The sequence below is a fragment of the Phyllostomus hastatus genome, unplaced genomic scaffold (genome assembly GCF_019186645.2).
Source record: "Phyllostomus hastatus isolate PE091 unplaced genomic scaffold, TTU_PhHast_1.1 phas_contig_98, whole genome shotgun sequence".
Lineage (NCBI taxonomy): Eukaryota > Metazoa > Chordata > Mammalia > Chiroptera > Phyllostomidae > Phyllostomus > Phyllostomus hastatus.
In genome coordinates, this window is record NW_025333999.1 from 1726771 (window position 1) to 1742572 (window position 15802).

At 39.1% G+C, this 15802-nt stretch overlaps 1 protein-coding gene across 1 annotated transcript; it reads left to right on the forward strand.

Moving 5' to 3' along the window:
* Nucleotides 1–1922: 1922 nt before the first annotated feature.
* Nucleotides 1923–12672, forward strand: LOC123828507 (zinc finger protein 14-like). The gene is made up of 4 exons (XM_045853553.1): nt 1923–2045; nt 10085–10211; nt 10415–10475; nt 10875–12672. Exons 1-4 carry the CDS (start codon nt 2043–2045, stop codon nt 12616–12618), a joined length of 1935 nt encoding a protein of 644 aa, XP_045709509.1. The 5' UTR covers nt 1923–2042; the 3' UTR covers nt 12619–12672.
* The last annotated feature ends 3130 nt before the right edge of the window (nt 12673–15802 follow it).

Here is a 15802-nt window from a genome sequence, read left to right on the forward strand (position 1 = left end):
GATATTTGGCCTTAGTTCACAGAACATAAGAAAGTTGGAGTTTGTTAGGTTCCTCGGAAGATTTAATATTAAAAGGGCAGAGGAGGGGTGGATGGGGAGAGGTTGGGAGGAAGAGCAAGACGGCCCTGGAGGTGGAGCCTGAAAGAAAAGAAGGCGGGGAGAGGAACAGCTGGTGCTGGGGGCGGAGTCAGGGCAAAGCAACAGAGAGAAACTGAAAGGCCGGGAGGAGAGGAGCTGGAGGTTTGGGGGCCATTAGTTTCTTTAAGTGTTTGTCAGTTAATTTTAAAAATTTATTTTGCAAGAGGTAATCTTAGACTCATGCTGATGTTTGGAAGCCTTAAAATATCTATTGAAATAGGCATTCCATTCAGAAATAAGCATTGCCAATGTCAGAGCTATAGTTTGGGGCTTGCAAAAGTTCCCCTTAATGACCACTAGTATTCTAAATTACTGTTGACCAAATCAGTCCATTTAGCTAAAAATATGCATGAGGAGAGACCACAGTTTTTAAACAGAAAATCAACTGGGGCCCCTGTGGTGGGGAGGTACCCTCAAAGTATTTACATTAATGGGATATTTTTTGTAGGCTTTTCTCAAGAGCGAAAAGAAGTAATTTGCAACATCATGTAGTATATAATTCAGTTCATTTGAGAGCCCAAAGTCGCACATAGAGACAGACCATAGATTAGGGGATCCTAAGGCTAGGATTGCCGGAGGAAGATGGGAATGTTGGGAGTGATAGCAAAGTGTAGAGGAGTTTGTTTTAGAGACGACAAATGTTGAAAAATTGACTGTGGGGATGACTGCACACACCTGGGAATATACTAAAACTGTTGTATTGTACATTTTATGTGGGTTTTACTGTATACTATGTGCATTATATATCCATAAAGCTGTTCAAATAAATAAACAAATAAATAAATAAATGGATTAAAAATCTCACAGTCCCATCATTTAGGCATATCAGTGTTTCCAGATTGAAACATTCATCATTACACATAGTTACTTTGTGTGCATGTGTGGTGAGAAAGCTTAATCCACACTTAGCAAATTTCAAGTATACAGTATAGTATATGCATATCAAATCATCATGCCTCGATCTTTAAATATAGACAATTCTGTTTGACAGTTTTACCTCAGTAAAGCCAGAGGAGGGGGGAGGAGAAAGTTTCCATATGTAACCTAGTTTACATAATGATTTATTCTTTTTCTATTATCAGTGAAAGTGGGAATTAATTGTCTTAGGGATATTATAGTCATTTACATGTTGGAGTTCTCTAGGGACACAGGAAAAACTTAAGTTTCCTTCCAGCATAAAATGTACATCAGAGAATGTAATGAGCACAATCCGCACCCGGGGAGACTGAGGAGCGTCCGAGCACCCACGCTAGGGACCCAGGGTTCCAACTTCCCACCAGAGCCAAGTACTCGGAGGCAGAACTGACTGGAGGTGAGGAAGAGATTGCTGGGAAGCATCAAAGATTGAAATGGAGCCAGACTTGTTATTATAGATCATGAAACCATATTAAATGTCGGTGTTTCTAACGAGTCTCAGTGCCATGGATGGCCTGACAGGCTTGCATAAAGCCCTTGATCTGCAGAGGACATAAACACTCTTGTTCCAGTGTGGCCCGGCCTGGCTCCCCATCCTTATGTTCTGTTCTTTCTTGCACCATTTGGAAACTGAATGAGGAATTCCCTGTGCACACCTGTGCCCACGTGTTTCCAAAGAGCCGGGCAAATACAGTCAGCTCCACAGCCAAGTAAAAGTTCTGTTTCAAGTCTGAGTCTAGGGTCCTGCAGAGGGCTGTCATTCAGGGAGAACGCCATCAGCAACTGTCCAATCAGGGGTGCCGCTGAGGCAGGTGGGTGGGGTGAGGCATCACTTGGGTGTGGACTTCTCCACTACCTTCAGGGCAGGCTCGGGAATGCACTCCGATTTTACTTAACGGGTCTTGGTTACTGTTGTAGGCTCTACGGCGTTGGGATTTGCACGGGTAATGGAAGTTTGGGCGGGACTCAGGTAAACCCAGGAAACAGAAATGGTGAGTGTGCGGGCCGGGTGCGGAGACCGGGTGGAGGGCCTGCTTAGAACTGGCTGGAACCGGCTAGAACCGGCTGTGGTAGGACTGGCCTACCCTTGGTCGAGTCTGGAGTCTGCGGACGGAATCCGCTGGGGGCTCCCCTGGCCCTCAGCCCCCTCCAACCACACAGCAAGAGGGCTAGGCTGGGAACCGGGACGTGGAGGTTTCGTGCAGTCTCTGCGCGGCGACTTCGCCTCCGCAGCGTCTCTGGGCAGCTCTGCGCCCACAGCCCCGCGTCCCCCCAGATGGTGCGATGGCCGCGGGAAGGATCACCTGGGAAAATCGTGCCTGGGTTGCGGGGCTTGTGCGCGGGAGGAGCTGTGGTCCGTAGGGTCCCCAGTCCCGTCTTTCTCCCCAGGGGAAGCCGTCTTTTTATGAGTTTTCTGAATGTTTGGGAAGCAGGGTCTCAAATCCACGACCTCGTTCGCCCAGATTGCCTTTTACTGAAACTTGCAATAAATCCTCAGATTTCCAGATCAGTTCTCGAGTTCCCAAAGCCATCCGTTCGTTCCTGAATTACAGCATCATTATCAACTATTTGTTCCCGGGTTGCGTTTCAAACAGACTCAATATTTTAATTGCTTACTTAATTTTTGTACGGAACAATGGAATGCCCTTTTTTAGAGATTGACATTTGTATGGATATTTTGAATGAGAGGAATGCCGATAGTAACCACCTGGAAGACACATGAAATCCCTGTTCCTCTCCCCCAGGATCTTCCCTGGGCGCAGGCATTCTCTGGGAAGTCCTTTGGGTGGAGGTTCCTCTTTGGAAACTTTCCTGGGTGTTCTCTCCTGTCAGCACCGCCCCTTCCCTGGGTCTGTTACCTTGAAAAATTTATTGACTTATTTAAGCCTCAGTTTTTAATAAGGGTAAAATGTATTTTAATCAATAGAACTTAAAGATGTATGAAGACCTCCAAACATGCAAAAAGAGAATTCAGAAGAAAAAAAATCCAGAATTACATTCCATTTCTAGAATTTTTCTCTCACTCTCCCTGAGCATGTGTAATAAGTTTCTGAGATTTGTTTGTTTTGGGAGTGTTTTAAAATCCAGTTCCAAGGCTTAGCCTTGCAGAGCAGAATTGGAGTAGATTCGTGAGAAAAGCTTCCTCGCCCTGGAAGTGGGGAAGCAGTGCAGTGCCTTGGGTGGAGGTGGGAGGGGATGCCCTCCTTTCTGTAGTTGTTGATGTTTGGGCGTAGACATTTCTACATTTCATGTTGAGGTTTGTATTCAGAGTATAATTTGTGTACATTGAGCAAGTCTTTGAAGGTCAGGTGTTTTTGTGTCCTTGAGAAAGGGTTTATGAATTGGGGAGTTCATTTGGGTCAGAAGTTAAGCTGAGTCAGGCTGAGAGTTCTCTCACTTGCAAGAAGGAAAGACGGGGGAAGGGAGCTCTTTCATGCATATGGGAGAGGAGACTGTAGGACAGAGGTGTCAAACTCATTTTCACTGGGGGCCCACATCAGTCTTGCGGTTGCTCTCAAAGGGCCAAATGTAATTTTAGGACTGAAAATGTAACTACTCCTTAACAGTTAAGTGAGAGCTCGGCGCTGGTGCCCAGTGGAAATAAAGTGGAGCGCCAGATTTGGCCTGTGGGCCTTGTGTTTGCCACCTGTGCTGTAGGTGCTCCCACAGTTCACTCCTGAGCTGCTCAGGTGTCCCTCCCCTCCTTCCCCTGGGACTGACCCATCCCCGGGGTTTTAATCTCAGCCAGGGGGTGTCAAGACCATTAGTAAAAACATATTCAACTTTATACGTGTGCATTTCCTTCTGAACTATAGGGAAGAAGCTGCTCATCTGTCTTGATTCCCGTATTGCTGTTTCATTTCATTGGATTCCTTTCTCCCTTAAATATTGCAGCCCTTTGATTCTAGTTTTCATTAGCATCCGGGCTTTTAAAATATAATTTGGGAGATACTGTGTGAATAAGGCAAGAAACTTGGGGAACCAAATAGAATTAGGTTTAATTATGGAAGGGAACCTGAGGATGAGAGATGGGTGTTTTTAAGTTCTCAGGTAATTTTTCCATTTTTTAGGTCAGTTTTTGTATGTCCATGACTCTAAAGAACTTTGACCTTGAAAAATCTATGCTATTCCTTAGGCAGATGAATTTCTATTTTAATGGATGTGAGGATAAAAGCAGTTGAATTTTTATTTTTATTGATATAAAAAAACAACTTAAAATTTATGAACATCTTTGAATTTTCTAGTTTGTTTCAGGGCTTTATTGCAAACCCTAATGTACTATATTATATTATATATAATGTTTTCAAACTATTATAATATCCCTTGTCCTTTTTATCAGAAGGGGATTTGGGAATTTTTCATAGTCTGCAATTTTACATTTTTTAGTGTTTAAAAGATTACATCTTAGAGTGATATTCTGTGTAGAAAAGTAAAATAATTTTTTAAAGTAAATTTAATTTAAAATAATGATTGTGAGGGGGCTCTGCCCACATCCCCCCACCCCCCACCCCGTCTGCCACAGATGAAAATAAGTCTACCAAGACATGATCTGCTTGGGGAGGAAAGGTGGCCTGTCTCTCAAAGGAGAAGGACCAAGAGCCTTTTCCTCAGTGGACTTTTATTGGGTTCGTTTTGCACAGGAATACAGGTAAAGCTCATTAATCATTGTCAGGCAGTAAGGATCAAACAATAGATAACATACAAAGAACTCTGAGGTCCTATTCTGAGTCAGGGTCAGATAGCTAAAGAGCCATAAAACTTTGGGGAACAAACTCACTTCTTGCTTGGACCCTTATCGTTTAATTGAGAGCATTCTTAGTAAAGCAGGACTCACAGGATTTTATGTATTCTCTCTCAGGCCTGATCACCCGCGGAACCTGCCCTTTGCAGCACAGGGCTGAAATATCTTTTTTCTTCTCTTCCACTTCAGTTTGTGTATGTCTTTAGAGCTGAAATAATTCTTTGTAAGCAGATATGTGTGGCTCTTGTTTTTATTATTCATTTTACTGAATTGGAGAATTCATATTTAAAGTAATTTTTGATGGATATGTACTTAATTGCCATTTTATTAATTCTTTCTAATTGTTTTTGTAATTCTCTATTCCTTTTTCCTTCTCTTGCCTTTTTCTCCTTGTGCATTGATGACTTTCATTAGTGTTATGTTTGGATGCCTTTCTCTTTTTATGTGTGTGTGACCCTGTTACAGGTTTTTGGTTTGTGGTTACCATGACCCTCATATCCTATGTTTAGTAGTCTCTTGTAAGGTAATAGTTGCTTAAGTTCAAAATATTTTAAAAATACTACATTTTTTACTCATTCCCCGCTCCCCACATACTTTATGTTTTTGACATTATATTTCACATTTTTGTGTATATACCTTAATTTATTCCAGATACATATGATTTTACTACTGTTGTCTCTTAACTTTCGTACTAGCTTTATAATTACTTTATTTACCACTTTTACTAAATGCTTGCCTTTACCATTGAGTTTTTAAAATCTTATTTTTAGTTCTGTTCTTTTATTCTTTGCTTATAGAAGTCCATTTAGCATTTCTTTTGGTGCTGATTTAGTGGTGATGAACTCCATCAGTTTTTGCTTGTCTGGGAAATTTTATTTCCTTTAATCTGAATAATAATCTTGCTGGGTAGAGTATTGTTTGTTGTAGGTTTCCCTGTTATTACTTTGATTATATTACATCATTCTCTTCTGGCCTGCAAAGTTTTTGTTGAAAAATCAACTCTTAGTCTTATGGGAGCACCCTTGTACATAACTGTTTTTCTCTTGTTACTTTTTAAGATTCTTTCTTTATCTTTTGCCATTTTAATTATGTGTCTTTTGGGTTTCTTTGAGTTCATCTTGTTTGGAACCCTATGTGCTCTTTGACTTGGATGTCTGTTTCCTTCACCAGGTTAGGGAATTTCTTGGCCATCATTTCCTCAGATACATTTCCCATCCCTCTTCTGCGCACTACATTTTTCAGACTATGAGACACACCCCCCAAATTTGGGAGGAAAATGGGGGTGCATCTTATAGCCCAAATGTAGCTTACCTGGCTAGTAAATGTAGTTTACATTTACATTGGTGAAATATTGTGTTATGTATGTCATTAAATATTTTACCACAGTTTTTGCTTTAAAATTTTTTTCCTATTTTTCTCCTTTAAAACCTAGGTGTGTCTTATGGTCCAGTGCGCCTTATAGTCCTAAAAATATGGTATATCTTTTGATCTCAGGTGGGTCTCTTGGATACAGCATGTATATGGGTCTTGTTTTCTTACCCACTCAGCTACCCTGTGTCTTTTGGTTGAAGCATTTAAACCACACTTACATTTAAGGTGATTGATTATTGATAGATGTGTATTTAGTGTCATTTTATTGTTAGACTGTTTTCCTCTTTTTTTTTTTTTCTTAAAGCAAGCTCTTTAACATTTATTTCAGTATTTCAGTACTGGTTCGGTGTTAACATATTCCTTTAGCTTTTTCTTGTCTGGGAAGCTCCTTATTTCTCCTTCAATTTTAAATGATAGCTTTGCTGGGTAAAGTAGCCTTGGTTGTAGGTTCTTCCTGCTTTTCCTCTCTTGAATATTTCACGCCACTCGCTTCTGGCCTGAAATGTTTCTGTTGAGAAATCAGATGACAGTCTAATTGGTGTTCCCTTGTAGATAACTTCCTGCTTTTCACTTGCTGCTTTTAGGGTTCTTTCCTTGTCTTAAACCTTGCCACTTTATGTGTCTGGGAATAGGCCTCTTTGGTTCCAACTTGTTTGGGACTCTGTGAGCTTCCTGGACTTGTGTCTTTTTCCTTCACCAGATTAGGGAACTTTTCAGTCATTATTTCTTCAGATGGGTTCCTGATCCCTTTCTCACTCTCTTTTCTTTGTATTCCCATGATGTGGATGTTGTTACACTTCAAGTTGTCCCAGAGGTTTCTTAAATTCTCGTCATTTTTTACATTCTTTTTTTCTGTTTTGCTTCTCTGCATGTTTTTTTTTCTACTTTGTCTTCCAAATCACTGATGTGATCTCCTTTATCTAACCTACCGTTTATTCCTTCCAGTGTATTATTTTATTTCAGATATTGTGTTCTTTATTTCTGACTGGTCCTTTTTTACGGTTCCTATGTCTTTTTTTTGTGCTGTTAAGTATCTTTATAATCATTGCTCTAAACTATTTGATGGATTGCTTGCCTCTATTTCATGTAGTTCTTATTCTGGAAAATTCTCTTGTTCATTCTTTGGGGACTGTTTCTTTGTTTTCTCATTTTGGCTGCCTCTTTGAGTTTGTTTCTATGTATTAGGTAGATCTGCAAGACTCTGGTGCAGCCCTAAGTGGAACCCTGCCTGTGACTGGCCCTGGGCAACCTGTTTAGAGCTGTCAGAATCCACAGCATGTGGCTCCCTCTCCTGGGCCTGGGTGTGTGCAGATGACTAGTTTCACTGTTTCTATTTGTTGTCCTTATTTAGTTTTTTTTGTCTCCCTCCTTTTTCTGCCTTCTTTGTCTTTAATTGAGCATTTTTCCCCTCATACTTTTATTTTCTACCCTGTAGCAATCAATTACACATATTTTAAAACTTTTTTGGTGCTTGCCATTGAGTTTTGAAGATAAGTTTACAACTCACTCACCTTTTCTGTCAAGTCACACTGTACTGCTTTGCTGACTATGCAGGTGCCTCAGACCACTCTCTTCAAAGCTTCCCCTGCTGTTTTTTTTCACACTACTGTTACTTATTGCACGTATTTGTTAGCATATAATTGTCAAATACATTGCTGGTTATGTTATTTTAAACAAAATGGCATCTGTTATATTAATTATGGTAAGAAACACTGAAGATATTTTACCTCCATTTATTTCTTTTCTAATTTGCCACCTTCAACATTTACATTCTTTCCAATGAATTTTTGAATGTTTCATTCAAAATATGTGTAGTCACATATTTTGACACATTTTCTTGTTTTTATCTAAGAAAGTTTTATTTTTTATGTTTTGAAGGATAATTTTGATTGACATAGGAGAGTAGTGTTTTTCTCTTAAAACTTTAAATTTTATACTCTTTTCCTTGTATGATTTCCAATAGGATCTATAATTTAATTCTAATCTTTGTTTCAATATGTTATTTCTGTCTTTGTTTTTTGTCTACATTGAATATGATATAATTAGTTGTACACTTTTGTTTTCATTTTTAGTGTGTTATTTATCATTATTTTTAGGACAGTCTCACTGATTGTTACTTCACAGATTTGTCCTGTTTCTTATCTGTCTTTTTCTTTATGTACTCCTGTGACATGGATTTGAGTTTTCTGTTTAAAGAAAGTACTTAAGGTTCATAGATATTTTTTCTTTGCATTAGACTTAAATGAGATATATATGTATTTTAGTACAGTGTAATGTTAAAAACATAATATTTGGGGCATATTTCAAAGTATTGTGTTTATTTTATTTTTTCTAATATTGGGGACAGTGAGTCCTGATTTAAATTATCTGATGGATTTAAAAAGAGAAGTTCAAGTTTTTTTGCTTTTTTATTGTAAAGTTGGAAATAACAGCTTCTAAGATAGTTCAGTGCCAAGCCAGACACTGGAAGTCTCTGACTCCCACTTTTTCATCATTGACTACCGACAGCTTTAAAGCCCCACCTTTCCTCTTCCCCTTGTGCGCTATCTGTAGGAGGTGATGGGAAAGCCTGAGGGCTTTCTCCTTTGCTGTAGCAAGAGATTGAATCCATGCAAGCCCCTGCCCTTGTGTGTGAGCTCTCACCCCACCCATCGCCTAACCTCATGAAACAAGTCCATGCACCTTTGCTAAAGAATCTTATCCTTTCCTGAGGGGCTTGCCTTACTTCCCCAAGACCTCAGCTGTGGATGTAATAAACCCTGTCACACTTTGCAGGTAGTGTGTGCTGTCATTAGCTGAGGGATCCCATGCTCAGGGGCGGAGCTGTCATGCTCCTTTACTCCACAGGGGAGTTTGGAAATGACAGAATAAGGGAAGGCATTGCCTAGGCACCCAAATAATACCCTTGTGTTACAATTGCCTATGGTATTCAGTATAGCAACATGCTGTACAGGTTTGTAGCCTAAGAACAATCTGCTGCATCACATAGCCTAGGTGTTTGGTAGACCATACACGTAGGTTTGTACATTTTGTGTGTTCCCACAAAGATGAAATTGTCCAAACAATACATATCTCAGAATGTATCCCCATAGATAAGTGGCACCAGACCATAACTTTCCAGGCAATCATAGTGGACAGAGAAAGAAAGGAAGAGCTGAGTCTGTAATCAATATTTTATAAGAAAAAAGCAGTGCTGGTTTGTATGAATATTATTCAGACCGCTGCAGATGATGACTTTTAATGGCCTGGAGACTGTTAAGATGATGTGGCTCCCTGGACCTTGCTAAAACTGGCCTTGTCAGAGGCCTTCTGGACTCATGTTTGGCAATGGCAATAGAACAAAGGGCTTTTAGTATTCAGTATGTATGTGTTTACCGTAACCTTGTGCAGATCTAATAACCCTCTGCATCATGTAGATGGTGAGTAATAGAAAAAAAAAGATTAAAAACTTTTTTTACCAAGGAATTGGTCATCGTACAAATGATAATACAAGGTGGGCAAAAGTAGGTTTACAGTTATTTGTATGGAAAAAGACATGCAGGTTATGATGATCACAATAGCTTTATTTACTCTATGGTCCGTGTACTCATAACTGTAAACCTGCTTTTCCCACCCCAGTATCTTTCTCAGTTCTGTAGCACTTCTTTCCATTCCCAACATGCTCTGATCCTGCCAGTAGAGGAAATACATAAAATATGTCATCACAGTAAAAACGTGTATATAATTTCCATGTGTTCATGATGGTGTCAAATTTATAAGGAAGTAATTGTGGACAGAGAGTAAGTTTTTAATGATCAAGTCATAGATTAAATGTTTGCGGATGAGAGAATCATATGTAACCTGCCAGTAAATGGAGTCTAGATGCCCAGTGCTATCTGTCTCATAAATTGTACTGTACACATATTGGTGGTATTTTAGGACTCAGTGACATTTGAGGATGTGGCTGTGAACTTCAGTCTGGAGGAGTGGGCTTTACTGGATTCTTTGCAGAAGAAACTCTATAGAGATGTGATGCAGGAAACCTTCAGGAACCTGGCCTCCATAGGTAAGGATGACAAGTTACTGTCACTTCCTCATCTGAAGGACAGGTGTTTCTTACCTATCAGTATTGTGCTAACTTGTAATGTAGGAATAGAGGACACTGGTAAATAAACTAGGTAGAGTCACAGCTCATCATAGAACTAGAATATGATAGTTTTTCTATAATTTCTAATACTTTGGAATCATATTTCTTGGTCTGCATTTTAGGGAAAAAAAGGGAAGATCATGACATTGAAGATCCGTACAAAAACCAGGAGAGAAAATGTAGGTGAGTCACACTCATAATAGAGAGCAGTGTCTCAGGTGAGAAACATGTTCTGCTGTGAAATTTTTAAAAGAATCAACCCAAACTACCCTGCTTCAAATTAACTACTTCTCAAAACCTTTCCACCACCTTACTTTTATCTATATGACATAGATGTCCAGGGTTTGTGAAATGGTTTACGTGGAAATAGCATTAATGAAGTCTATACACGACAGTTGCTGTTTTGATAATAGCAAGGCTGAAGTTGTCTTCCAGAGCTTTTAGTGTATTCACTGCCCAGCAATTGGATAAGAGAGTAAACCTATCTTTTGCAGTAAATCATAAAAAGGTAGTTCAGATATTCTACTAATAAACATAAAATATTAACAAAGAAATTAATAATGTGCTTCTTGTTTTTTACAGGAGTCAAATGGTAGAGAGACTCTGCAAAGGGAGGAAGGGTAGCCAGTGTGGACAAAACTTCAGCCTTATTCCAAGTCTCAGTCTGCAGAAAACTCTTCCTGCAGGAAAACCCTGGGAATACAGTGTGTGTGGGCAAGTCTTCAGGCATCAGTCATCCCATAATGGGGACATCACACGTCACAGGCCGTCTGGGTATCAGAAATATGAAGAGAAGCCATGTAAATGTACTGTATGTGGGAAAGTTTTCACTTACACTCAGTTTTTTGAAAAACATGAGAGATATCACAGTGGAGAAGAATCACATAAATGTGAGGAATGTGGAAAAGCCTTCATGTGGCTCAAAAGCCCTGAAAGACACATTATCACACACACTGCAGATGCTCCTTATAGATGTAAGGTGTGTGCGAAAACTTTTAGTTCTTCAACTTCTCTTCAAACATGTGAGAGAGCCCACACTGGAGAGAAGCCCTATCAGTGTAAACTCTGTGGGAAAGTCTTCCGATATTATAAAAGTTTTCAAAGACATGAAAGAAATCATCCGGGAGAGAAACCCTATAAATGTAAAAAATGTAGTAAAACATTCAGGTATCCCAGTCATCTTCAAATACATGAAAGAACTCACACCGAAGAGAAACCCTATGAATGTAAAGAGTGTGGAAAGGCCTTCAGGTCATATAGTTCCTTACAACCCCATGAAATGACTCACACAGGAGAGAAACCCTATGAATGTAAGGAATGTGGGAAAGCCTTCAGATATTACAGTTCCTTACAAATACATGAAAGGTCTCACACTGGAGAGAAACCATATGAGTGTAAAAAATGTAATAAATCATTCAGTGCTCCCAGTTGTCTTCGAAAACATGAAAGAATTCACAATGCGGAGAAACCTTATGAATGTAAGGAATGTGGAAAAGCTTTCAGATTTTACAGTTCCTTACAAACACATGAAAGGACTCACACAGGAGAGAAACCCTATGAATGTAAGCAGTGTGGAAAGGCCTTGAGATACTATAGTTCCTTACAAATACATGAAAGGATACACACAGGAGAGAAACCCTATGAATGTAAGGAATGTGGAAATGCATTCAGATGCAACAGTTTCTTAAAAATACATAAAAAATCTCACACTGGAGAGAAACCCTATGAATGTGAAAAATGTAGTAAGGTATTCAGCACACCTAGTAATCTTCGAATACATGAAAGAACCCACACTGCAGAAAAACCCTATAAATGTAAGGAGTGTGGGAAAGCCTTCAGATATTATCGTTCCTTACAAACACATGAAAGGACTCACACAGGAGAGAAACCCTATGAATGTAAACACTGTGGTAAAGCCTTCATTTGTCGCACCACCATTCAAAGACACATGAAAATGCACACTGGAAATACACCTTATCAATGCAAGGAATGTGGGAAAGCATTCACTTGCCTTAGTTTATATCAAAGACATGAAAGAACTCACACTGGAGAGAAACCCTATGAATGTAAACAGTGTGGAAAAGCCTACAGAGATCACAGTTCCTTACAAAGACACGAAAGGACTCATACTGGAGAAAAACCCTATGAATGTAAGGAATGTGGAAAAGCCTTCATTTGTAACAAAATTTTTCGAATACACATGATGAGAGTGCATACTACAGAAAAACCATATAAATGTGGAGAATGTGGGAAAGACTTCAGTCATCCCTATTCCTTCCGAAGGCATGAAAGGACTCACTGGATAAAACCTCTTGAATGCAAATAGTGGGGAGACTTTAGTTAGCCCACATCCTTACTTGTAAAACCACTGAAAATAAATTTAAAAAATGGAAACATAAAAAGGATTGATATAAATTAATTTAGTTACCGTGTTCTAGAAAACTTTATTGTTAAAAAAATTATTTTTAAAATTGATTTTAGAGACAACTAGGGGGAGAGAGAGAAACATCATTTTGGTGTTCCACTTATTTATTCATTCATTGGTTGCTCTGTGTGTGTGTGCCCTGACTGGGGATCGAACCCACAACCCTAGTGTATCAAGAACGATGCTCTAACCAACTGAGCGATTTGGCCAGGGCTATTCTACAAAACTTTCAAGATTAAAGAGTTGTTATTAAAATAGTAAATAAGTTGTGTTCACCAGGTTTCTTTAAGTGCATAATGGCACATGAGATTTTTACTACAGTAGATCCTTGAAAAACTCAGGAGTTAGAGGAAACTACTATTTTCCACACAGTTGAAAATTTCTGTGTAACCTAAGCCAGCTTTCTGCACAAATGAACACTAAACTGAAGATCGAAAATCCAGTTGACTCTTGAATAGCCCAGTTTGAAACTGCGCAGGACCACAGTTTACATTCTGCATAAAAGTGGACCTATGCATTTCAAATTCATTGTTTAAGCATCAGTTACTTTTAGAAATGAATAATGAGATGAAGTTATTCTGCAATTTGTCTTGCAATAGTTATATAACATTAATAGGCAATAAGTTTTCATCATCAGTTAATATTGTCTCTTTACATTTTGAAACCTGTTAGGTCCATGGATGAATTCAAGTTTATTTCTAATATGCAATTAGGTTTAATTTTTATGATGTTTTATTTGTTTCATGTTAAGAGGCCGTTGAAAATGGCAGTTTAGTATTTGTTGGGGTTTTCCCACTGGTTTTGTGACAGTTCTGGGTATTTCTGTTCCATTATATATATCCTCACTTTCTTACTGACAAAACACTTTTCATGGAGTGATAGGTATTAGATACTTTTTCCATTCTAGTAAACACTTTGAAGAAATTTTTAAGAATGTCAGTTTTATGAAAGATTTTAGTTTCATATGAATTATTTTTATGTTTCAGCCTTTGCTCATGTTTTTTCTTGTAACTTGCATTTGGTGAATAGATTTTTGTTTAAGGAGATCTATAATAAAAAAAATGGAGTTGAAAACATTACCTCTGTGGATAGTGTTAGACACTTGAGTTTTCAGAATCTATACCCTTTGTGGTTCCATATTAGGAATTACCAATAGCTCCCAGTGTGAGATTTGGAAGGCAGAAGGGACTTTTGGAAGGTAAAGGGGCTTTTAGGCATTAGATTGTATAGCCACCACACCGGGAGAGGTACTTGAGGGGTTTGAAGACACTGTCTTCTGCCTCATTTTTTTTTTTTATTCTTTGCACTTCCAGTCAAGAGTATCCTTGCAGCCACCACCATTTTGTTTGATTTCCATTTTTTTAGGTGTAGGTTTTCATGGATGTTTTCACACATTGCATATCAAAGATCCATCAGAGTTTGGATTTTTCTGCAAGCTCTCTTGTGTCCACTGGGGAACTGATTCAGACTTTTATGCTTGGGAATATTCTTTGATTTTCTTCTTCTCTGGGTTATATCAGCATAAGTTTGTATAGGAAACACCTTCTGCTGTCAGCAGTGCTGGTGAGTGTGTTTTCCTGATGGCCCACGTTGTCTGCAGTGGTGTCACCAGAAAGCAATGAGGGGTGGTGTTTCTCTGCTGCGTGTGCGGTGGCTGCCTTGCCCCGGCGCTTCCACGTGACAGTCAGCACCTCCCTCCGGTCAGGAGGCTGTGGGTGTTTACGATTACTTGTAGCTGCATGGAACCCCTCAGGACATCTTCAGTCACGTGTGACTGTGTGTGATTAAAACCACGTGCCTATTTTTTCAAACTAATACGCAGTTGCTTCATAGAAATACTTTTTAAGATATGAAATGCTAACATTTTGTTTTTTTATTTCCTGAGTATATATTAAAATGTCTCATTATAATTGTGAATTTTCAGGTACACATTGCAATTTTTTAAATTTAATGATTATCCATTAGTGTTATTCAACATTATGTGCATGTAATTTCAGGGTTTTTTTTCCCTCAGGCAATTTTTATATTTTAATTTTTCATGATACAGTTCTGTCATAAAACTGACTTATTCTTAATGCCAAAAATGTAAATCATGGTTTTCTCAGATTATTTCTTCTTTTTTTTGCCTGTGACCTGCACGATCACACCTCTCATCAAAAAGGGATATAATGAATTCTAATAAGAATGACCACAAAGCATCAAGGACTGTGAGGTACAAAAATGTCAGGGCATTTAAAGGGGCTTTTAGTAGGATGTAGGCTTGCCTTAGATGATTTGACTGCTTTTCGAGGAGGCCAGACCTTTTTCTGTATTGACTGCTGTGAGGAGGTGAACTTTGTTCTGCCATTAGCAGTCATCATTTTCTAGCAGCAAAAACAATGTGGTGGAGCTAAAGCTCATTTGTAAGAAGCCTCAGTCAGTCATATTAGTAAGAAGAGGGGAATATTGGTTATGATTTGGAAACGTACCCTTTACCACCTTTGGAGACAGGGATACGAAGTCCCCTTATAAATACCCTGGAGTGTCATGGTCACCTTGATGAAGGTGTGCGCCATTTCTCTTTTCAGCAGGATGAGACTGGCCTTATGAGGAGGGCCCGGCCCATTGCCTCTGCTGCGGCCCTTGCCTTTCCTAGTTAGTAAGTATCGGTGTGTTTTCTACAGTGTATCGGACACCATTTACCATAGAGCACCTCAGTGAAAAATTACAAATGCACTGCCTGGGATGCTGTACAACGCATTTAGTATCACCTTTCTGACTCAGCTGAAGCCCCTGAGTTTAGATTAACTGTGAGGGAACAAACCTGGCAAGGGAGGAAGGAGCACTTGTAAAATTAGGGCTTTTTTACTTAGAGACTGTACTTTTTTTTTTTTTTTAAAGAGACAAACAATTTCTTTGGTGACGGGGTGTAAAAGAGGAATTCTAAATTCCTTTTCTCTCGGGTGACTGAGCTACACAGTGACGTGGACAACAACATAAAAGAATTCCCTTGAGTCCTCGACCATTTGCCGAAGTGCAAAGATGCCTGAGTTACATGACTTGCAATTGTTATTTCCTAGACAGAAGTGGCTGCTGATGTGCTCTC

What these genes read in the sequence shown, in the direction of transcription:
- LOC123828507 (XM_045853553.1), top strand. An exon ending in CAGGAACCTGGCCTCCATAG is followed by an intron (nt 10,212 to 10,414) that starts GTAAGGATGACA and finishes TCTGCATTTTAG; the next exon opens with GGAAAAAAAGGGAAGATCAT. An exon ending in AACCAGGAGAGAAAATGTAG is followed by an intron (nt 10,476 to 10,874) that starts GTGAGTCACACT and finishes TGTTTTTTACAG; the next exon opens with GAGTCAAATGGTAGAGAGAC.